The sequence below is a fragment of the Nerophis ophidion genome, linkage group LG27 (genome assembly GCF_033978795.1).
Source record: "Nerophis ophidion isolate RoL-2023_Sa linkage group LG27, RoL_Noph_v1.0, whole genome shotgun sequence".
In the NCBI taxonomy this organism is placed as follows: domain Eukaryota; kingdom Metazoa; phylum Chordata; class Actinopteri; order Syngnathiformes; family Syngnathidae; genus Nerophis; species Nerophis ophidion.
This window is the reverse complement of record NC_084637.1, coordinates 35115925-35139328: the sequence shown is the minus strand read 5'-3', so window position 1 is coordinate 35139328 and position 23404 is coordinate 35115925. Positions and strand designations below refer to the sequence as shown.

General features: G+C 42.1%; 1 protein-coding gene across 4 annotated transcripts in view; it reads right to left on the bottom strand.

The window, feature by feature from the left end:
- Positions 1-23404, bottom strand: part of LOC133544555 (mitogen-activated protein kinase kinase kinase kinase 4-like) — a 55925-nt gene that overhangs the window by 15550 nt on the left and 16971 nt on the right. For 3 of the 4 annotated variants that reach the window (XM_061890028.1, XM_061890030.1, XM_061890031.1), the window contains exons 3-15: positions 19352-19408; positions 10381-10506; positions 10091-10201; positions 9864-9954; positions 9653-9783; positions 9530-9584; positions 9375-9453; positions 5032-5207; positions 4895-4967; positions 4592-4802; positions 4121-4282; positions 1978-2064; positions 665-814 (exon numbers count right to left, since the gene is read on the bottom strand). In XM_061890028.1, the coding sequence (XP_061746012.1) occupies positions 665-814; positions 1978-2064; positions 4121-4282; positions 4592-4802; positions 4895-4967; positions 5032-5207; positions 9375-9453; positions 9530-9584; positions 9653-9783; positions 9864-9954; positions 10091-10201; positions 10381-10506; positions 19352-19408 (1509 nt within the window). Of the gene's footprint in view, positions 1-664; positions 815-1290; positions 1720-1977; positions 2065-4120; positions 4283-4591; positions 4803-4894; positions 4968-5031; positions 5208-9374; positions 9454-9529; positions 9585-9652; positions 9784-9863; positions 9955-10090; positions 10202-10380; positions 10507-19351; positions 19409-23404 lie in introns of all 4 variants that reach the window. The other variant, XM_061890032.1, reaches the window with a different exon arrangement.

Genomic DNA, 23404 nt, shown 5'->3' with positions numbered 1-23404 from the left:
CCTGAGCCAGCAACACTCAGAACTGCAATAAACAGAACAATTGAGAGGAGACACAAACACCACACAGAACAAACCAAAAGTAGTGAAACAAAAATGAATATTATCAACAACAGTAACAATATTAGTTATAATTTCAGCATAGCAGTGATTAAAAATCCCTCATTGACATTATCATTAGACATTTATAAAAATAATCAAAAAGAACAATAGTGTCACAGTGGCTTACACTTGCATGGCATCTCATAAGCTGGACAACACACTGTGTCCAATGTTTTCACAAAGATAAAATAAGTCATATTTTTGGTTCATTTAATAATTAAAATAAATTAAAATTATTGCAATCATTTGATAAAACATTGTCCTTTACAATTATAAAAGTTTTTTACAAAAATCTACTACTCTGCTAGCATGTCAGCAGACTGGGGTAGATCCTGCTGAAATCTATGTATTGAATGAATAACACAGAATACTTTTGAATCAGGGGAAAAAATCGTTTTGGAATCGAGAATCGTGTTGAATTGAAAAAAAAAATCGATTGTGACCCCAAGAATTGATATTGAAAGGAATTGTGGGACACCCAAAGATTCGCAGCCCTAATATCCATGTTGCTGTTGAACGCATGAGCGAGGAAGGAGAAAAGGTAGAGATTATGAGGGGGGGTTACCTGAGGCTCCATGGGCCGGTGCATGGCGGAGACCTCAGATGAGCTACCGTTGGAGAAGGGTTCAACTGAGCGGGGAGGCAGAGGGGGCTGCTTGGGAGGAGGGGCGGTCTGAGGGGAGCCCTGTATGTTCTTACGGTACCGCTCGTCAGCCTGGGGTGAGGAAACCACAAGGGACAAACAATGAGGTGAGTGTGGGTATCAAGCTCAAAATGTCTACCATCATCACACTCTGAGCTCTCCTTCTTTTGCTGCCTGCAAATAAGAGTGGCTAAGGTGATGAGTCATGCTTGAAGCTGCACAGACACACACAGGTGACATACAGGTGCCATCGTGTCAACATCTTTAAACCATGAAAAGGGAGTAAAGACCATTGTTAATGACCTGTCACTGCTGGCATGTTCTGCTTGTTAGTTCGGGCCTCGTCCGTTACATGCAGTGGACCGACTTTGCATTGGCAGTGCAGCATTAAGTCTTCATCAAGTTTGGTCTTCAGAAAGAGAAATGGTGGCGATGGTGTTGCTGGCACCACCTGTCCATGTTGTCACAGGGGTGCAGCAAAGACAAGCGAGGAGAAGAAGATGGAAAAAGCAGGCAGGAGGATGTTCAGAGCCAACGAGGCGGTTCACCTCTCTGATAAGCTGTGGAGGTTGAATGACTGGTGTATCGGATGCAGCATGTTCTTCCAGGGAAGGGGTGGACTCATGAGGGGGGCTGGGACTACCAGAGTTCTCGTCATGGTCACTTTGCTCCAACACAGCTGCCTGAGCTTTAACGCAGTCAGGGTGCATCGCCTGTGGCACACCAGACATCTCAGAAGAGCCTGTGGCAACAAAACTGTCAAGAACCACAGCTTGGGGTCGCTGGGGGAGGACTCTGTCAAGGGGCAGGGTGGTCGTTGGAGGAGTTTTGACGCGGACTGCGGGCAGTTTGGACTCGTCGTCAATCTGCTGTTGGGATGCACGCTGGAGTGACAGCAGGTAAACCTGTTCCTCCTGCAGCCGCTTGTGAAGCCGCTCAGCCTTGCGCTGCTCCTCTAGCTCGCGCCACTTGAACTCCTATCGTAGAGTGGGGCAGGATTGAAGGAGTGTGGATTCAACGTGGCGTCCTCAATCTTTCCAAAGAAAAGTACGTGCTCGCCAGCATTTGTCTAATTTCTTTATCAAAGGATTGGTTGAATTGTCTCAAAACCTCTACTGTCCCTACCTCTCAAACATGATTAGATCAAATCAAACCTGGAGTAAGTTGCAAATATGTGATGTGACAGACAAGCAAATAGACAATCATGTTATAGGTAGTGTAGTTGTGGAACTGACCAACAACATAGCCTGTTCACGCAACAGCTGCTCCTGTAGCATCTCCAAGTGTCTCTGCTCCTCCTCTAACTGCCGGCGGATGTACTCCTGTCAAACCAAGTCAAATGAAGCAGTCTTTAGATTTACTATGTTCACACATTATTCCTTCCTCCATTTAAAACTAAAATCTACTAGTCTACATGAAAATGGATTTAACCGGCTGTCAAGTGTGTGCCTAAACAATGCTAACAACAGAGCTATTTCGACAACAGTGTCAATCAGAGGCAGTACAGTCATCCCTTGTCACTTCAATTTTGTAGCTTTACTCTATTGCAGTTCCTTGCTGTTTCACGCTTGACTACCACCTATTATTAGCATAAAATATGCATATTTAGGCAACTTTTAAATATTCTTTGCCTAGATTACGGATTTCCAAGCATAAAAGAGGCCAAATGAGCGCATCTCTCATTTAAGTTTCACATTATTAACCGTATGCACTCGGCATTCATTGCAGCGGTCAAAGGGATCACACATATTCGGTCCCTTCCAAGGTTTCTCACTGTTTCCATTGGGTTGAGGGGTTCTTTTGTCCGGATTTGGGATCAGAGCAAAAGATGTTGTTGCGGTTTGTGAAGCCCTTTAAAGGCATTTTTGATTGAGGGCTACACAAATAAACTTTGGTTGATACATTTCCTTAAAATAAAAGATCTAAGGTATTGTATTGCAAAGCAGATTATCATAAAACAAGTTGCAGTATTTTCACAGGTTAGTGGCTATGTTTAGCTGTATGTGTGTGTATATCGAGTGTGTGTGTGAGGCTATATTATAGTAAATGTCTTATTCTATCATGCCTACTATATTGGGTAAGACTATAAAGGTGACTAGACGAGTGTTACTTCATGCCTAGAGGACTGTAATAAAGTTAAAAAAATAAACATTTTACAAAAGTTCCAGCATCATCATCTTGCCCAATGTTCATTTGCTGAATATGATTTTCTTTCAGACATGCATTGTCCACGATAGACTTTCCTTAGCACAATGAAACCTATTTTTAATGGTGGCTTTAGTTTAGCATTTCTGTATTTAAATCCCATTTCCTTTAGTCTGTTTCTTACATTTCTGTTTTCAGACGCTGACCTCAGTTTCTGCCCATTTGCCCGGAATTTGTTTTGCTGTGCATTTTTTATTTTCAAGACAAACTGCTTGAAGTTTTCTGTCTTGACACTTTTTTTCTTTTGCAACATTGCGTGATGAATTCCCTTCTTAAACAGGTTTGATAATCCTCTCCTTTGTTTCATTTGACAATCCACCTGGTGCAACCTGGTGAGCACTCCTTTTTAACTGCAGACTAATGAACAGATTTAATATGATGCTCGTGTTAGTTTTGGGAAGTAAAATGTTCAGGGAGATTCCATAGTTTTGCCTTAACATTAAGTGACTCCATTATTTTGAAAAAATGAAACGGTAATTGACTATGTCTAAGAAGGTTCTCATTCATCCAGAGTTAGTTAGGGTTAGGTTAGGGTTAGTCATCATCATCATCATCTTAGGGCATTCAATGCATCGCAACTGGACTGTTTGGCTTGTCTTAGAAGACGTTCGGTTGTTCATCTGAGTAGGCTTCATCAGTTCGTGCTCAGACTTAGATTGGTCAGATCTAGACTAGATCTGAGCTAGACAAGACTAGATCTGACCAGACTAGAGCTGACAAATCTAATTATATGAGCACAAACTGATGAAGCCTACTTGGATGAGCAGCGAAACGTCTTCTAAGACAAACCAAACAGTCCAGTTGTGATCGATTGAATGGCCTGAGATGGTAACTGATTACCACAATTTATTTTCTATGTTTTTGTGTTTCTTAAAGCCAAAAAGTTGCCTTTTGAAATGACTAGTTTTGTCTCATGTCTGTTAGCTGAATCTGCTTACAATAACATCAATTGCAAATATTATTTGATCAATATGCATCGCTAAAAACAGCTCAAATAGCTAAAACAACCTACACCTGCTACAACTACATAAAAACATACCTTTACACTTTTTATTATCAACAGTTGTGTTAAGTGTGATAGAACCAGAATATAGCATAGTTATCTTTGTGTTTGTTAGCGTAGGCAAGGATGTCTAGTATATCCTGCAGTTTTGACTTAATGGCAAAAATGACCTGTTCACGATCATTCCTCCTTTTCTCGTCCTCAGCACGCCTGCGCTCTTCTTCCTCTTTGCGCCTGCGATCCATTTCCTCAATGCGTCTCTTCTCCTCCTGCTCTCGCCGACGCTGATCCCGCTCTTGTTGCCGTCTCATCTCACGTTCGCGTCTTTGTTGCTGTGAGGTCCAAATGATTATGACATTCAGTTCTTGCACCACATTAAATTGTGGCCTCGACAGTTATGTTTGATAACGACCGCCTTTCATATTAGGAACCAATAAAAATACTACAAAAACAATCCACAATGTCAAACAAAAAAAAGACATCAATTATTGTAATTGCGGAGAAACTGTTGGCCATGGAAACAATGTGTGCAAGAATAAAAAAACTAACCAAAATATTGATCACACAAATGAATAAAACCCAAAATGCAGTCAAGTACACATTACATAGGTTGTTATGTGAAGTTCCTAAAAGAAACCAACCTCCTCCAGTCGCCGTCGTTGCTCCTTCTGCTGTTCAATACGCTTCTGCCTCTCTGCCAGTAGTTGGCGCTTGTACTCCTCCTGTTCGCGGAGCTGCTGCTCCTGCAGGAGCTGCTGACGACGAAGTGCCTCTGACCTCTCCTTGTTTTCCTGCTGCAGGCGGATGAAGTCTCTGCGCAGCGTGGACTCACCCGGCACATTAACGATGGAGCTAGGCCGTGATAGTAATCACAAGAGTTAGACTGTGCTTTGGCACTTAGTTTGGACAGTGGCTGCTAAGTAGAAACTGCGCTGCCACCAAACCTTGGTTCTCCCTCCTGCTCCGGGGGATCCTCCTCCTCCTCCTCACTGCCACTGTACTCGTACTCAGTCTCGTCTTTGCATAGGAGAAAAGTGATACAATTCATGCAAACATCTTCAGAATGGGTAGAAATGCGCACCTTTTTCGCCCCTCTTCTTCTTGGTGCGATCAATGTGGTCTTTCAGCTGAATCCGGACCTGCCTCTCATTGGGTTGGTCTCGGATAAAGGGGTGTTTGAGCAGCTGTTCTGTTGGCGGCCGCTGTGTGTAGTTCTTCACAAGACAGCCCTCGATGAAACTGAAAAACTTTTTGGACCTGTGGGAAGAGCGGCAGGCTTAAAGAGGGGCAACAAAGAGAACACAGACCTCTACCAGCGATTTAATAATTGTCACTAGAATAAATTAATAAACACAGTCAAATAAATTGCATATTAAGACAAAGGAGAAAGAATGCTATTTTACATTTTTTTTTTTAAATGTGAATTTTGTGAAGGCACACAAACTCTAATTATGTTCCAATAAATTAAGTAACGCCTGTCACCTGACTTCTACAGGACCCTACAGCAGACAAACAACACTATTATTATCCATCCATCCATCCATTTTCTACCGCATATTCCCTTTGGGGTTGCTGGTGCCTATCTCAGCTACAATCGGGCGGAAGGCGATGTACACCCTGGACAAGTCACCACCTCATCGCAGGGCCAACACAGATAGACAACATTGACACTCACATTCACACACTAGGGACCATTTAGTGTTGCCAATCAACCTATCCCCAGGTGCATGTCTTTGGAAGTGGGAGGGGCCTATCCCCAGGTGCATGTCTTTGGAGGTGGGAGGGGCCTATCCCCAGGTGCATGTCTTTGGAGGTGGGAGGGGCCTATCCCCAGCTGCATGTCTTTGGATGTGGGAGGGGCCTATCCCCAGCTGCATGTCTTTGGAGGTGGGAGGGGCCTATCCCCAGGTGCATGTCTTTGGAGGTGGGAGGGGCCTATCCCCAGGTGCATGTCTTTGGAGGTGGGAGGGGCCTATCCCCAGGTGCATGTCTTTGGAGGTGGGAGGGGCCTATCCCCAGCTGCATGTCTTTGGATGTGGGAGGGGCCTATCCCCAGCTGCATGTCTTTGGAGGTGGGAGGGGCCTATCCCCAGGTGCATGTCTTTGGAGGTGGGAGGGGCCTATCCCCAGCTGCATGTCTTTGGATGTGGGAGGGGCCTATCCCCAGGTGCATGTCTTTGGGGGTGGGAGGGGCCTATCCCCAGGTGCATGTCTTTGGAGGTGGGAGGGGCCTATCCCCAGGTGCATGTCTTTGGAGGTGGGAGGGGCCTATCCCCAGCTGCATGTCTTTGGATGTGGGAGGGGCCTATCCCCAGGTGCATGTCTTTGGAGGTGGGAGGGGCCTATCCCCAGGTGCATGTCTTTGGAGGTGGGAGGAAGCCGGAGTACCCGGAGGGAACCCACGTATTCACGGGGAGAACATGCAAACTCCACACAGAAAGATCCCGAGCCCAGGATTGAACCCAGGACTACTCAGGGCCTTCGTATTGTGAGGCAGACGCACTAACCCCTCTGCCACCATGCTGCCCCACTACTATTATGACATGTTTTATTTAACTGTAGTTTGTGCACCCTTAGAGAAAGTAAGAGTCAAACAAACTGAAGAGTTGTCCTGACAAAAGCCAGTATCTTTAAGGATGGTAAAAGGCTGCTCATTTGTGAAATCACAAATGCAGTATCCCTCCAGTTGTCTAGCAAACTTGTAGCTATTTTTAAACATTGCAATGACAATAACAAATCTTTGCCGCTTGCTTGTTTTTTTCCCAGATTTTGGTGTCAATGAAAAAAAAATCCTTATGATTATCATATCACTACTGCAGCCATGGGGTCCACTCGACAGCCCTCAGCAACACTCCACATGCAGTGCCGAGAGCGGCATGTTACGTCATTCAAGAAAACAAGAGACCGTTGGCCGCACATAAAAACGATGGAAAAGACATCTCTGCCAAAAGTCCAAAATTTGTGTAAATATTTAGAAAATTGGACCCTCATTTTCTACTAAAGGAGAGCAGGCAGCAGCTCACACTTCCTCATACTTTCGGTAACATCGAGGGAGAAGTGATATGAGCCAGCTTAAAACCTTTCTCACCTATAAGCCCTGTGAAGGAGTCTACAATTGTTTTTATTTACATCCATGCAATATCATACAGTTCCTCACAAGAAAACTTTATATCAAACTAAATATTTAGAGAAGTTGACTTTCAGAGTTGATGGCGCAAAGGTTAAAAACAGTATCTTGGGGGCAAGAGACGTAGGTTCAAATCCAGTGAAAGGCATGTGGGGTTTTTTTCTTTTAATTGACTTCAAGGGGTCATATCAGGATTTTTTTTCTACATCTAAAACACTTCATTGTGGTCTACATAACATGTCACGATAGTTCTTTGGTGAAACATTTGCATAGATTATGTTTTACAGACCTATCTTCTAGCCCTATTTTTCTCTCTTTTCAAAGGGTTTGTTTTGAGAGGCAGAGTTGTGAGACACTAATTAACCTCACGATCAGCGCGCAGTTTCCCCCGCACGGTAGAAATGTTTTGTAGTTTTTAGCTCTCTTGGTTTTATTGTGCACTATGGACATGGGTGACCGCCACAGGCCATCTGTTTTGAGTGACTTTTACCACATCACATGGTATAGCAAGATCAGATCAGCGGCTCACCATGTTTTGTTGCCGGCACTAAGGAAGAAGGCGAAGATGCGAGCTGACAAATAATAAATAAATAAATTAAAAAAAAATTATATATATATATATATATGTATATATATATATATATATATATGGGCTTCACGGTGGAAGAGGGGTTACTGCGTCTGCCTCACAATACGAAGGTCCTGAGTAGTCCTGGGTTCAATCCCGGGCTCGGGATCTTTCTGTGTGGAGTTTGCATGTTCTCCCCGTGAATGCGTGGGTTCCCTCCGGGTACTCCGGCTTCCTCCCAAAGACATGCACCTGGGGATAGGCCCCTCCCACCTCCAAAGACATGCACCTGGGGATAGGTTGATTGGCAACACTAAATGGTCCCTAGTGTGTGAATGTGAATGTTGTCTGTCTATCTGTGTTGGCTCTGCGATGAGGTGGCGACTTGTCCAGGGTGTACACCGCCTTCTGCCCGATTGTAGCTGAAATAGGCACCAGCGCCCCCCGCGACCCAAAGGGAATAAGCGGTAGAAAATGGATGGATGGATGGATGGATGGATATATGTATGTGTATGCCATATTTCCTTGAATTGCCGCCAGGTATATAGTATGCGCCTGCCTAGAATTACTGCCGGGTCAAACTGGTTTCGCAAAAGATTATTTTTATTAGCGCATGTCTAGGATTTCCGCCAGGTCAAACTCGTTTCGCCAAATAATTAACATATGCTTGGAATTTCTGCCAGGTCAAACTCGTCACGTCACGAGTGACACTTCACCTGTCATCATTTTCAAAATGGAGGAGGCTGATTTCAATCATTTGAAATCGCATAAAGGGAAGAAGATTAAGAGCTATTCAGTAGGATTTAAGGTCCAAGCTATTGAATATGCTAAAAACAACAGTAAGCAGATATGTTTTATTAATATACCATAGCTGCGTGTGTCAAATATGAGTCATTAAATGTCTCCCGCCTCCTGGTGGTAGAGGGCGCTAGTGATCCTTCTTGCGACTACTCGGCTGCAAAAGAAATGACAACAAGCAGCAAGATGAGCAGCGTGTGTTTATTTTTTCCTCTCGCTTGCACTTTTAACATGATTACATATCTAAAATAAAACAGTTTTCTAAACTGGACTTTCAATCGAAGCAGGAGGTAATAAAGGAAGATCTCCATCGAGACAGAGAGACTTTTAAAACTGAAGAAAGATAAGGAGGACTTTTATAAACAAGTTATCGATGCTTTTGATCAGTAGGAGCTGCGCATGGACTTCATTTATAAGTAAAGGTAAGACCATAATAATGTTTTTTTTATTAAATGTGCTTTTCATGATGGTATTCTTACATCACACTCAAATTTATAAGCGCAGGCCTAAGTTTACCACATGCCTTTGGTAGGCGCCGGAGTGAGAAGAGGTTTTAAATTAATATATATATATATTTTTTTATTTTTTTAATGTTTTTCGGTGTGACACCATAACTAAATCAGACCCTAACAACACTCCAGTCTGGTGTTTTGTAAAAAGATGGGATTCCAACTCATCTAAATTAAAGGAAAAAGTTTTTTTTTTCAGCAAAATCTGGTTGGCTAATTATGAGCTAGACGGTGGAATATTTAATCCTAATTACACCTCATAGTACATGATTTTAAAAAGGAAAGTATGTCACTGCGTACACAGCCATGTTGAGGAGAGTATCATAAAAATCATAAAGAATCCTGATTGATATGTAAATTTAAACTGATGAACAAGAAATTGCATTACATAGATATACATTAAATGACAAGGATTGACCTACCATTTCTTGGATTTGAGCCTCGGAGGGGGGTTTCTTGGAATCAGGAAGAGTGCTCTCATTGGGTGCATGTCACAAAGCGCTACAAGAATGTGCATCCAAATGTATGAGAAGAGTGAAGCAAATCAGAAAAATGAAAGCAAAAGAGAAATCCTTACGTGGCGCTCCTTCAGCCATCTCAATTGCTGTAATGCCGCAAGACCACAGGTCACTCTACAAAAGAAGTACAGCGTCAAGCACACCTTCAGGTTTCCACTAGTGACACAAAAGTTAAGTCTTACTCTGTAGTCATATGTAGCATCAGGGTTTTCGTCGCAGGCAATGACTTCGGGGGCCATCCAGTATGGAGTACCAATGAAGGTGTTTCTCCGGCCCACAGTGCGATCCAGCTGGGCACTCACACCAAAGTCCACTGCGGGGAAGAAATGGAGATTGGATCACAGTGGCGCTGGTCACGGTGTGGACAAAAGATGTACTTGTGCTCCCGCTTACCTAGTTTCACTTCAGCATTTTCAGTCAACAGGACATTTTGGCCCTTGATGTCTCGGTGGATGACATGGTGGGCGTGTAAGTGGGCTAAACCCTGCCCAAAACAAAGACAGAGCACATTAGTGACGCTTGACCTTTAATAAGCAGCATATTGTGTCTACTTACCATGAATGTACAAACCATAAAGAGAAAAGAGTATCGATGCGTACGAGAGGAAGAAGAGCACTCACTCTAAGGATTTCTCTGGAGATGTAGGCAATCCAGTCTTCCTTCAACTGGTTCCCCTTGGTGTTCTTCACCAGGTCTGTGATGGAACCAGCTCCGCAGAACTCCATCACCAACTAAACAAAAATATATCAACAATTTCTCTCTTCATAAGATTAAAAACCCATCTGACCCACATATTAAGAGACTGTCATCTTAAGATCATACAAAAAAACATTGTTGCTAAACAGCTGCTACTGATGATTTTCTCCCTTCTCCCACAGCTTTCCATTCTTGTATGGATTTGAGGACTTACCCAAAGCTGGTCATCATGTCCTGGTGGACTCTTTTTAATGAAAGCCCCGTAGTAGGTGGCGATGTTTCTGTGATGGGAATACTTCTTCAGCATGTTAATCTCCAATTTAATTTCCTCTTCTTCATCCTGCACACAGACATTGATGTGTTGTGTACCACAACATTACACAGGTGGAAAAAACAGTGTGTGTGCGCGTCATATTGCGTTTATGACAAATCAATTTTTCGGAGTATTTTTGATCAACTGTAGAGATTTGGGACCGAGTTGGTAAATGATTTCTTTGTTTTGGCATTATTGCTGCGTGGTTGAGTCCCAGCGTGAACAGGTATAGTGCGTAATCTATTGAAAAAGATATGCTTGATGAGAAATTAACTGAAAACACACGTTAGCAAATTGTGGCCTAATGTTTAGCAGGTGTCATCTTTAGCACAATGGCAGTTGGCTGCCTCTGTAAAGCAGCAATGCTACTGCTAGCATGACGTGCACAATTTGACATAAGCCCTTCAAAAAGGCCCCATGCACACACAGACACACAGACACACAGACACACACACACACACACACACACACACACACACACACACACACACACACACACAGACACACACACACACACACACACACACACACACACTCCACCTGCCCCATCTGACCCTCTGTGCTGTGCAGCTGTTGGCTCCTGGCTGCAAAAGCCTAATCAACACAAGTCCCACATTTATGGAGAAGACACAGACAGCACACTCTTTTGCAGGGATAATATGAAGAAAACATTTCTTGGGAATGGAAGTGAAAGACTGAGTGTAACTGAAAATGTCAGAGTTTGCATCCATTTTCTACCGCTTGCCCCTTTTGGGGTCTCAGGTGTGCTGGAGCCTATTATGCTGCATTTGGGCGTTAGGTGGGGTAGACCCTGGACAATCCATATGTTAAATCATTTCTAAGAGCCCGCCACAATTACATGTGGACCGCCACAGAAAGATTTAGTGCTGTTTTATTTTTTTAGATTTGGCATGTTTGACCCTGCACATAAACATTAAAACACAAAAAGATCAAAATAGGACTGTCTTTTTTTGTGCAATATTAACGATATACAATATAAACAAAATAAATTTGGCCTACAACAGGGATTTGAATTCTATCGGCATGTGATGACACATTCCTGCAGTGGCCCGCAAAAGAACATTGTCAATGCAATGTAGTGTCCTGAGTGAGGGCTGGCGACTTTGGCTCAAGTCTGTCAATCCACAGTGTGGAGCCGCTTCTAAATTACTTATCCTCGTCTTCATCAGGGATGTGAGCACCCTTCCAGAAAACAGCAGGAACATTGACATAAAAAGAGGAACATATTTATTAGCACAAAGTGCTGCCACGCAAACCCCAAAAGAAAATTTTGAAAATCAAGAATACAATTCCTGCAATTGGGTGCATCGCTACACTATAATTTATCCTTCGATTTATTCTCATCTACCAACTTCTTTTGGCGGTCTTTTAGAGACATGCCCCATTTAATGCACGCTTAGGCATGAGTAACATCGAGGACCTGCGGGTGAGGAGCGCTTTCAACAAATTTTGTTGAGTTCGTATTTTTATTGATATTTCAATTAAAAAAGGCGGAGGTGATATTTTGACGTGAAAGTGTATGTTTCAAAACGTGGATTTCCCCGTTTTTGCGGACATTTCACATGCCTGCTCTATGGCAGCAAATAAACTACATTTCTTTTAAGTCTCATTAGTGCAGGACTGCAGAAATAGCTAAACATGTGACACATTGAGCAAAAGAGCAAGAGACAAGAAGCCATGCTAATTCCCAAGACAGCTTGAATATTAAGTAGCCAAACCACATCAGTACACTAACAGTAGTGTAGCTGCAACTGCGTTAACCATTAGAAATACATTAGCAAATAGATTAATAAGAGTGTAGAGAGAAAATAATGCGTAATGACTACACAAGATAGGGTTGCCAGATGGGAAATAAATGATAAATGTTAGCCTTTGCACACAAAAAAGCACAAAAACATTAAAATGCATCAAGCATGTTGTCAATGCAATGAAGCGTCCTGAGTGACGGCTAGCAAATGCAGCTAAAGTATGTCTATGCACGGTGTGGAGACGATTCTAAATAACCAATCTACTCAGTATCCTAGTGGTTGGAGTGTCCGCCCTGAGATCGGTAGGTTGGGAGTTCAAACCCCGGCCGAGTCATACCAAAGATTATAAAAAAATTGGAGCCATTTCCTCCCTGCTTTGCACTCAGCATCAAGGGTTGGAATTGGGGGTTAAATCACTAGAAATGATTCCCGGGCGCGGCACCGCTGCTGCCCACTGCTCCCCTCACCTCCCAGGGGGAAGTCTTATCAGTCCTGGGATCTTATTTTGGAGGATTTCAACATGCTTTATTACTAAAACAGGAAGTGGAATTGCCTCCATCATCAGCCTAAGGCCTGCACATTGGCAGTGGAGCAACTATGTTTAAGAATGTGGGTCAATGTGTCTCGGTCTACAATATTGCCGCGATGAACAAACAAGGGCATAAAATCATGGAGATGACTGGCTTGGCGCACCTGTGTATGGTCACACAGAACAAAGAACAGGTCTTAATAGTGGTTAAACATTAAAATTAATCAGTTGTCAGACTGTGAATCATTGTGACACATGTGGGGAGCGGCAGCAGACAGCTCTGACAAAAGTATCGGTATTTCAAGACATACTGTAAGTGATGTAGGTTAACTATGGATGACTCATCACCTCCACTGTGTACTTGAAGAATCACTTGTGAATCTTGGCAATGACACATGCACACAACCAATGCCACAATAGACAAAAGCCAGATGCGAGTTCATACAAAGACCAGCTCACTTGATGAAAATGTGCTTAACATCTATTTCCAATGACCTTCATGTACTATATGTCAGTTTATTCATTTTCTTCAGCATAAAAATACAAAAGAACTACTTTTACAGGGAATCATTTTAGCCTTGTCGTGTGATCAATACACCGCATGAGTCCTATTGTGTTCGTTTGTATCACTTCATCTCCTTCCCATCACCCAACTCAGACATCTGGACACACTCCATCCAGCAGTCCATCCATCCACTGTTTGTATGACAAAATAGGCATCGCTTTCTATGACATCATAACTGGTAAGGATGGGCAATATCACCTAAAATATCCATCCATCCATCAATCCAATTTTTACCGTTTGTCCTTTTCGGGGTCGCGGGTTGTGCTGGAGCCTATCTCAGCTGCATTTGGGCAGAAGGCGGTGTACACCCTGGACAAGTCACCACCTCATCACAGATAGACAGACAACATTCACACTCACATTCACACACTAGGGACCATTTAGTGTTGCCAATCAACCTATCTACAGGTAGGTGGGAGGGGCCTATACCCAGGTGCATGTCTTTGGAGGTGGGAGGGGCCTATACCCAGGGGCATGTCTTTGGAGTTAGGATGGGCCTATCCCTATGTGCATGTCTTTGGAGGTGGGAGGGGCCTATACCCAGGTGCATGTCTTTGGAGGTGGGAGGGGCCTATCCCCAGGTGCATGTCTTTGGAGGTGGGAGGGGCCTATACCCAGGTGCATGTCTTTGGAGGTGGGAGGGGCCTATCCCCAGGTGCATGTCTTTGGAGGTGGGAGGAAGCCGGAGTACCCGGAGTAGAACCCACGCAGTCACGGGGAGAACATGCAAACTCCACACAGAAAGATCCCGATATATATTGCAATATATATCCAGCTTCCTGCGATAACAATATACATTATTTGGTATATAAATGATAATGGAACTATTTTAAAACAGTTTACAAAGTTTCCGAATTTAGCTGCTGAGTTATGCAATAACATAACACCAGTTGTATTATTCTCTCAAAACTATGATTAATCTATTTGAAGTTTTACATGTTCCTATTTACACTGTTGTTAAAAATTGATAAGCACTTATTTGTCTGTTTAGATACTTTACATTAGCTGTGGGCGATACTAACAATAGGGGTATCAATTCAATACCAAGTACTTACAAGGGCATTAATTATCATACCAACGTTGATACAGATCCTTTACATTTCCAAGGTCATTGAATGATAAAAATTTTTATCACAATTATAATCAGACAAAACCACAGAACTGAGTTGTGGCAATATCAATTACAGTTTGAAGTGTTTTACTACTATTAGCTCTGATTTAAATGCTTAGTTTGTTTTCCTTTAAAGTCCTCCTGTGTTCAGGGACTTATTTGCTGAGTTTGTAAACAATAACTAAAAACTGAAAAATATGGAAATTGTTATCGTCAATTTTGTAACAATCCGCCCACCTTAGTTTGCATTCAAGAGCTCTACTTTTCAGTTAGCATATCGGTGTGTAATGTAGTTATAGCATTTCCTTGTCATTTTTGTTTTGTAAGACAGTTTATTTGCCTCCGTGGAATGCAAGCTTGCGTTTGTTCGCTTGTTGCTATCAAATTTGCGGGACACAGGGAGAATGTGTCAACATGCACTATCACGATATAACAATAGTATTAAAGGCACTATTCTGCGCCAAATTGATCTAACCGATATCATCGATATCGTGCAACCCTAATCATTAGTTGACTCCTTAGATCACTGCTAACACAGTCCCTGTGCTTTCCTTGAGTACAAGCACAGCTGCCATTTTCTTTTTAAACATCAAAAATATTGTATACAACACACAATGAACTGAAGATGTGTGGCCAAAAGCAAAGTTAAAATATGATGGTATCACATTATATATATGTCCATCCATCCATCCATTTTCTACCGCTTATTCCCTTTCGGGGTCGCGGGGGGCGCTGGCGCCTAAATATGTATATACCGTATTTTTCAGAGTAAAAGTCGCTCCGGACTATAAGTCGTAGCTGCCAAAAATGCATAATAAAGAAGGAAAAAAACATATATAAGCGCACTGGAGTATAAGTCGCATTTTTTGGGGAAATTTATTTGCTAAAACCCAACAGCAAGAATAGACATTTGAAAGGCAATTTAAAATAAATAAAGAATAGTGAAGAACAGGCTGAATAAGTGTAGGTTATATGAGGCATAAATAAGCAACTGCTATGTTAACCTAACATATTATGGTAAGAGTCATTCAAATAACTATAACATATAGAACATGCTATACCTTTACCAAACTATCTCTCACTCCTAATCCACAAATCCCATGAAATCTTATACGTCTAGTCCAGTGGTTCTTAACCTTGTTGGAGGTACCGAACCCCACAAGTTTTATATGTGCATTCACCGAACCCTTCTTTGGTGAAAAATAAAATGTGTTTTTTTTCCAAATTCAAGACAAAGTTATAGGTTTTTGGTAACATTTTAGTATAGGGAACATATTCTGAGTAACAAAGACTAAATTTAGAGTTATTTTGACACTAGGGGAACATATTCTGAGTAATGAAGATTTACCGCATTTTTCGGACTAAAAATCGTAGTTTTTTTCATAGTTTGGCCAGGGGTGCGACTTATGTGTGAAATTATAAAACACATTACCATAAAATATCAAATATAATTATTTAGTTCATTCAAGTAAGAGACTAGACACATAAGATTTCAAGGGATTTATGGATTAGGAGTGAGAGATAGTTTGGTAAAGGTATAGCATGTTCTATATGTTATAGTTATTTGAATGACTCTTACCATAATATGTTAGGTTAACATAGCAGTTGCTTATTTATGCCTCATATAACCTACACTTATTCAGCCTGTTCTTCACTATTCTTTATTTATTTTAAATTGCCTTTCAAATGTCTATTCTTGCTGTTGGGTTTTAGCAAATAAATTTCCCCCAAAAAATGCGACTTATACTCCAGTGCGACTTATATATGTTTTTTCCCTTCTTTGTTATGCATTTTCAGCAGGTGCAACTTACAATATACTCCAAAAAATACGGTAATTTAGAGTTTATTTGGTTAGGGTTAGATTCAGGGTTAGGGTTATAATAAGGCCACGCCGAATAAGGCATTCATAACTACTTAATAATGACCAGTTAAGAGCCAATATGTTACTAATTTGCATGTAATAAGCAACTAATTAGTGGTGAATATAGGGCTGGGCGATATGGCCTTTTTTTAATATTGCGATATTTTTAGGCCATATCACGATACACGATATATATCTCGGTATTTTGCCTTAGCCTTGAAAGAACACTTGATGCATATAATCACAGCAGGATGATGATTCCATGTATCCACATTCAAACACTTTTGTTCATACTGCATTAATATATGATCATTTGAAACTTTCATGCAGAGAAGGAAATCAAAACTAAGTCAATTTACCAAAACTGTATTTATTAAAGTTATTAGCAGGTGACTTTTCAAATGATGCTACATATTAGCAGCAATGCTATTTTTGGTAGCAACGCTTGTGCCCCACACTTGACAAATTAAAGTTGTCTACTCGACCTATTCCCCTTTGAAGCCGAACCACCACCAGACGATGGACCCCCTGCTGTTTTTCTTGGGAATTACAGTGGGGCAAAAGAGTATTTAGTCAACCAGCGATTGTGCAAGTTCTCCCACTAAAAATGATGACAGAGGTCTGTAATTTTCATCATAGGTACACTTCAACTGTGAGAGACAGAATGTGATAAAAGAAACCCAGGAATTCACATTGTAGGAATTTTAAATTTTAAATAATTTATTTGTAAATTATGGTGGAAAATAAGTATTTGGTCAATAACAAAAATTCAACTCAATACTTTGTAATATAACCTTTGTTGGCAATAACAGAGGTCAAATGATTACTATAGGTCTTTACCAGGTTTGCACACACAGTAGCTGGTATTTTGGCCCATTCCTGTGATGTTTTGGGGCTGTCGCCGAGCAACACGGACTTTCAACTCCCTCCACAGATTTTCTATGGGGTTGAGGTCTGGAGACTGGCTATGCCACTCCAGGACTTTCAAATGCTTCTTACGGAGCCACTCCTTGGTTGCCCAGGCGGTGTGTTTGGGATCATTGTCATGCTGGAAGACCCAGCCACGTTACATTTTCAAAGCTCTCACTGATGGAAGGAGGTTTTGGCTCAAAATCTCACGATACATGGCCCCATTCATTCTTTCCTTAACACGGATCAGTCGTCCTGTCCCCTTAGCAGAAAAACAGCCCCAAAGCATGATGTTTCCACCCCCATGCTTCACAGTAGATGTGGTGTTCTTGGGATGCAACTCAGTATTTTTCTTCCTCCAAACACGACGAGTTGAGTTTATACCAAAAAGTTCTAATTTGGTTTCATCTGACCACATGACATTCTCCCAATCCTCTGCTGTATCATCCATGTGCTCTCTGGCAAACTTCAAACGGGCCTAGACATGCACTGGCTTAACCGGGGGCACACGTCTGGCACTGCAGGATTTGATTCCCTGTCGGCGTAGTGTGTTACTGATGGAAACGTTTGTTACTTTGGTCCCAGCTCTCTGCAGGTCATTCACCAGGGCCCCCCCGTGTGGTTCTGAGATTTTTGCTCACCGTTCTCATGATCATTTTGACTCCACGGGATGAGATCTTGCGTGGAGCCCCAGATCGAGGGATATTATCAGTGGTCTTGTATGTCTTCCATTTTCTGATGATTGCTCCCACAGTTGATTTTTTCACACCAAGCTGCTTGCCTGTTGTAGATTCACTCTTCCTAGTCTGGTGCAGGTCTACAATTCTTTTCCCGGTGTCCTTTGACAGCTCCTTGGTCTTGGCCATAGTGGAGTTTGGAGTCTGACTGTTTGAGGCTGTAAACAGGTGTCTTTTATACAGATAACCAGTTCAAACAAGTGCCATTAATACAGGTAACGAGTGGAGGACAGAAGAGCTTCTTAAAGAAGAAGTTACAGGTCTGTGAGAGCCAGAGATCTTCCTTGTTTGAAGTGACCAAATACTTATTTTCCACCATAATTTACAAATAAATTCTTTAAAATTCCTACAACGTGAATTCCTGGATTTTTTTTCACATTCTGTCTCTCACAGTTGAAGTGTACCTATGATGAAAATTACAGACCTCTGTCATCATTTTAAGTGGGAGAACTTGCACAATCGCTGGCTGACTAAATACTTTTTTGCTCCACTATAATTCTTCCTTCAGTTGTTACCAGATTCGCACCCTCTTTCGCACCTTTGCAACACCCTGCTAGCATCACAGCTAACGTTAGCCACGCTGCTACCTGTCTGCTGGACGAGGGCGTATACGTATGTGACGTATGACGTGACATTATGTGACGTGTGTGAGAACCTGCGCCTACACTAGTGTAAATGCCCGCAGCTAAAAACAACTGCGTGAGAACGTATACTCGAATATTGCGATATAGTCATTTTTTATACCGCACAGAGACAAACCCGCGATATATCGCGTATATCGATGTATCGCCCAGCCCCAGGTGAATATGTTCCCGCTACTTAAGTGTTACCATGTTTTTTTTACTGGTGCACAAAATGAAGCGTGCATGAACATCACCTTGTTCAACCAACACAGTGCATAAACTCACAACAAATTACACACCTGCAAATCAGTCAGCTGTTGCCGTATCCGTAATACGCCGATAGGGAGGAATTTGTATTTACACGATGAGTCGGGTGTGTTTTGACCTCCGCCGAACGCCCGAGGCCGACTCACCGGACCCCTAGGGTTCGATCGAACCCAGGTTAAGAATCACAGGTCTAGTCTCTTACATGAACGAGCTAAATAATGTTATTTGATATTTTACGGTAATGTGTTAATAATTTCACACAAAAGTTGCACCCCTGGCCAAACTATGAGAAAAACTGCGACTTATAGTCCGAAAAATACGGCATGTATATATATATATATTTTTTTTTTTAACAGTGCACGGAAGATCTTTTTTTTGTTTTGTGTAAACAAGTTAAAACTGACAAAGTGGCCCAAAAGACAAACGGTGTGTGTGCGTGTGAGTTTCATACTCGTTCCAAAGGATGAATCAGTGCATAGACAACAAACGGTCACGCTTTACCTCTGTGACGTCCATGACCTTGATGGCGGCCAGCTGCCCAGTCTTGACATGTCGTCCCTGTGAGGAGAAAAACTTTTGGTCATTCTTAAATCACATGCAATACATGGTTACACATGTGACACACAGCACACACCACCACCACCATCATCATCTTAGCAAGCACATTCCACATACTTTATGGATTAGGACAATAAAAGCCACAAAGGCTTAGGGGCAGGAGAGAGGGATGAGAGGGACACTTCCATCTTTAATCTACTCCACTTTGATCCCAGGAGGTTGCTGGCTGCTGCAAACAAAACAAGATGGCCATCTTTGGCTGCCAAATCTCTGTGCAGGCAATAGCGGCGAGTATAAACGCACTACTCAAGCCATCACAAAGCACTGGCCAACATTCACCTTTTTTTGGCGCCGACATGCAACAGTCTTTTTTTAAACGTGCCACATGGGTGCCACAAGGCCTAAGGTTCATACCAGTTCACACAGGGAGGAGGGGCAGCATCATGTGGTTGGCTGTGCGTGTGACCTTCCTTGTGACACGAGGGCAAGGTCACCTTTAGCAGAAAGCGAGGACACGGCACGCACCGATGATGCACGCAGGCTTTTGCCTACACCAAGAAACTAACAGTATGTAGCAGCAGCACATGACATCAATAACTGTGTCTTGGCCCCCCTAAAAACATGCACCATCTAGGATTTGCCACTTCATACATGCTGCATACCAGCACACTGACCCACTTCTCATACCCGCACGCACAAAACCTGAATGGAAGCAACTTCACACAAAAGAGGAAAGCACACTAAATGGTCCTGGGTGTGCAGCTCATGAGCTGGTAAGTCATTGACGTGACACTTTGAGGAGTGCATCCCGTTGGTCAGTGTCTTTGTGTCTTAACCGAAACACACTTTGCCAATAAAGTGCAGTGAGACAGAAAAGTGCGCGTACAAGGAAGAACACAAAAAGTTTTGTTCAACATTGCAAGTCTTGTGACACCCATTAGGCTGAGGGTCACTGTGGGGGAGACAAGCACAAAAGAGGTGTGTGTGTGTGTCTGTAATTTTCACCATTTTTGAATTGCAGGGAATGTAACGAGTGATGCAAACCCAAAACGCCTGCTCAGTGTTTGCACAATAGTGAAAGAGATGGACACAATACGACTGCAGCATGGGTGACACATTCAACACCCCCACGTAGTGACCTAAGAGCTTCACCACCAATCAACACTTAGGCTCCCGGGGCCTTAAACCAATGACACTCAATCAGGGCGACAACTCAGAAGTTCTAAAAAACGATTAATTTTAAAGTAACTCTCAGCACCTGCAGTTAGATATTATGGAGAAAATGTATTCTGTTTTGGTACCAATTAGGGATGGGCTGATAAGTCAGCCACCAATCAGTATCTGCTGATGTTTTGGAACATACGTGATCAGCCCCTGCAGATTAAATAAATAAATAATAAATAAATGTACTTGTACAGCGCTTTTCTACCTTCAAGGTACTCAAAGCGCTTTGACACTACTTCCACATTTACCCATTCACACACACATTCATACACTGATGGAGGGAGCTGCCATGCAAGGCGCTAACCAGCACCCATCAGGAGCAAGGGTGAAGTGTCTTGCTCAGGACACAACGGACGTGACGAAGTTGGTACGAGGTGGGATTTGAACCAGGGACCCTCGGGTTCCGCACGGCTACTCTCCCACTGCGCCACACCGTCCCTTCTGTTGATTAATAACTTTTAAAGCTGATCGCCTTTAACGGCAAATTAACTACATTTCTTAGTACCTTAAAGGGGAATGAATTGCCCTCTTTCAGAATTCCTTATGTCTTTTTTAGGCATTCTACTTCATAAATAAAGATAAATAAAAGGCTGCTTACAATGGAGTGAATGGGAGCCATGACATGTCATTCAATCTATTCCGACCATAAAAGCCAATAAATTACCATCCAACTAACGCCAACAGTGACCTTAAAGGGAAACTGCACTTTTTTGGTAATTGTGCCTATCATTCACAATCATTATGAAAGACAAGGACACACATCTTTTTGGGAGGCAAGAGGGGGGGTTAAAGATAATAAACGCTTGGAAGATGTGGCTAATTGGAGTCACCGTTGTAGCCTTTAAAGTTCTCAAAAATAACTTTAAAACCCTCCACCAAGTTTTATATGCACGCTGGACAGACACGTTCAGATTAATATGTAATATGTATAATATTTACTTAATTTTGATGATTTTAAGCATTGCCAGAACAAATTTTCTTACCGCATTTATTTCTGATTCCGACTTCCAGCAACAAATGTGTGTTCCTACTTTCGGGAATACACAAGTGTTTTCTAATCATGGCACACTTGGTAACAGACAATGAAGACTTCTATTTTTGGACAAATGAGGATTCACAACCTTATCTTTTTGCAGCTGAATATATGGAGGATGAACTAATGCTTCTAGAAGCGAACATGAAGAAGGTGAAACGTTGCAGCAGACGGAAGCCGAGAGAGTGAGGTTGGCGTGACCTTGATGGTGTAAATGTGGAATTGGGAGCCATGCTATTTACACATAAATGGAATGCTTACCCAAAGTCAACTAGAAAAAACTTCCCTGGCTTGATGGACCAAACAGACTTTCCATCGGTTGATTCACTTCAATATTGCTCATGATGCACGCAGGACATCATGAGTGTTATTACAACTACAGTATATACGCTGTTGAGCTGGCTGTGTACAAACAAAACATAAAATATGGGCTAACACTTTACAGATGCTGTAATATGATTGTTCATGTATTTCAGTCAGTACAAATTGGTGTCCTATCGCCGTGTATTACAAACTCAAAAGCGATTCAACTGGCAACGTTAAAGCTAGCTTATCCCTTTCCGTAGCTAGCTCACGGCTAATACCCTAGCAGGCCGATGTAATGGTACACTAGAAAATATGTTCCTCAGTAATCGCTCTCAAACTAACAATGTCGCTCCAGTTTGGTTATCATACAGGTTAAAGAATGTAAATGAAGTATTGTTGGCGGTTTTGTAATACATTTTAAAGTGAATTTGCGGTAGAATGTATTGCTCTCATTAGCTGCATTGCTTTCCACCTAGATTGAGCCGATTTTTACAAGTTAGAATGTAAAAAATAAAAAAAATAAACTTTTGTCTTGTCTCTCCTGAAGGACTCAATAAAGTACTATCTATCTATCTGTCATAAGGATTGTGAACGATGGGCAAAATTCCAAAAGTGCAAATCTCCTTTAATATTAACCAAGTATTAGCAATTTTGCTATCTTAGCGCTCTGGGGACGGCAAGGCTCGGTTAGTAGAGCGGCGGCACCAGCAACCTGAGGGTTCCTGGCTCAGCGCCCGGCTACCACCATCCTAGACACATCCGTTATGTCATTAATTTTCCTGAAAGAACTCTCCTGAAGGAATCAATAAAGTACTATCTATCCATCATTGGGAAAGACACTTCACCCTTGCTCATGATGGGTTGTGGTGGGCCTTACATGGCAGCTCCCGCCATCAGTGTGTGTGAATGTGTGTATGAATGGGTGAATTTGAAAATAGTGTGTCAAAGCTCTTTGAGTACCTTGAAGGTAGAAAAGAGCTATACAAGTATAACCCATTTACTCATGTTAAGGACCTATTTTTAGTGGTAAATTGTCACAGACACAGACATGTATTGACATCATCAGCTGATGAGGCGCTTTAAACCATGCCTCTCATCTGGATTGTAGCAGGATCTGGCCATAAACCCAGAAGTTGGTACACTTTGACAGCCAACTTAAACCCGTAAATGGTGAAACAGACCCGAAAAGACGCTTCGTTCCACCCCCCTTTTTTCTTCGCAAGGATTAAGAGTCATTCTTCATCTAACAGGAATATATCAACATTGATTAGTTGTGAAATGAATGCTCCTCTGTATGCTTAAAATGATCTAAATACGTTTAAAATGAGATGTTTATTATGAATGTGCCTGTTAGTACATTAATGGAAGCGTTTAGATGTTTTTTTAAGCGCTTTACAGGCAGAATAGAGCGACTCCCATTGCTTCCCTTGTAA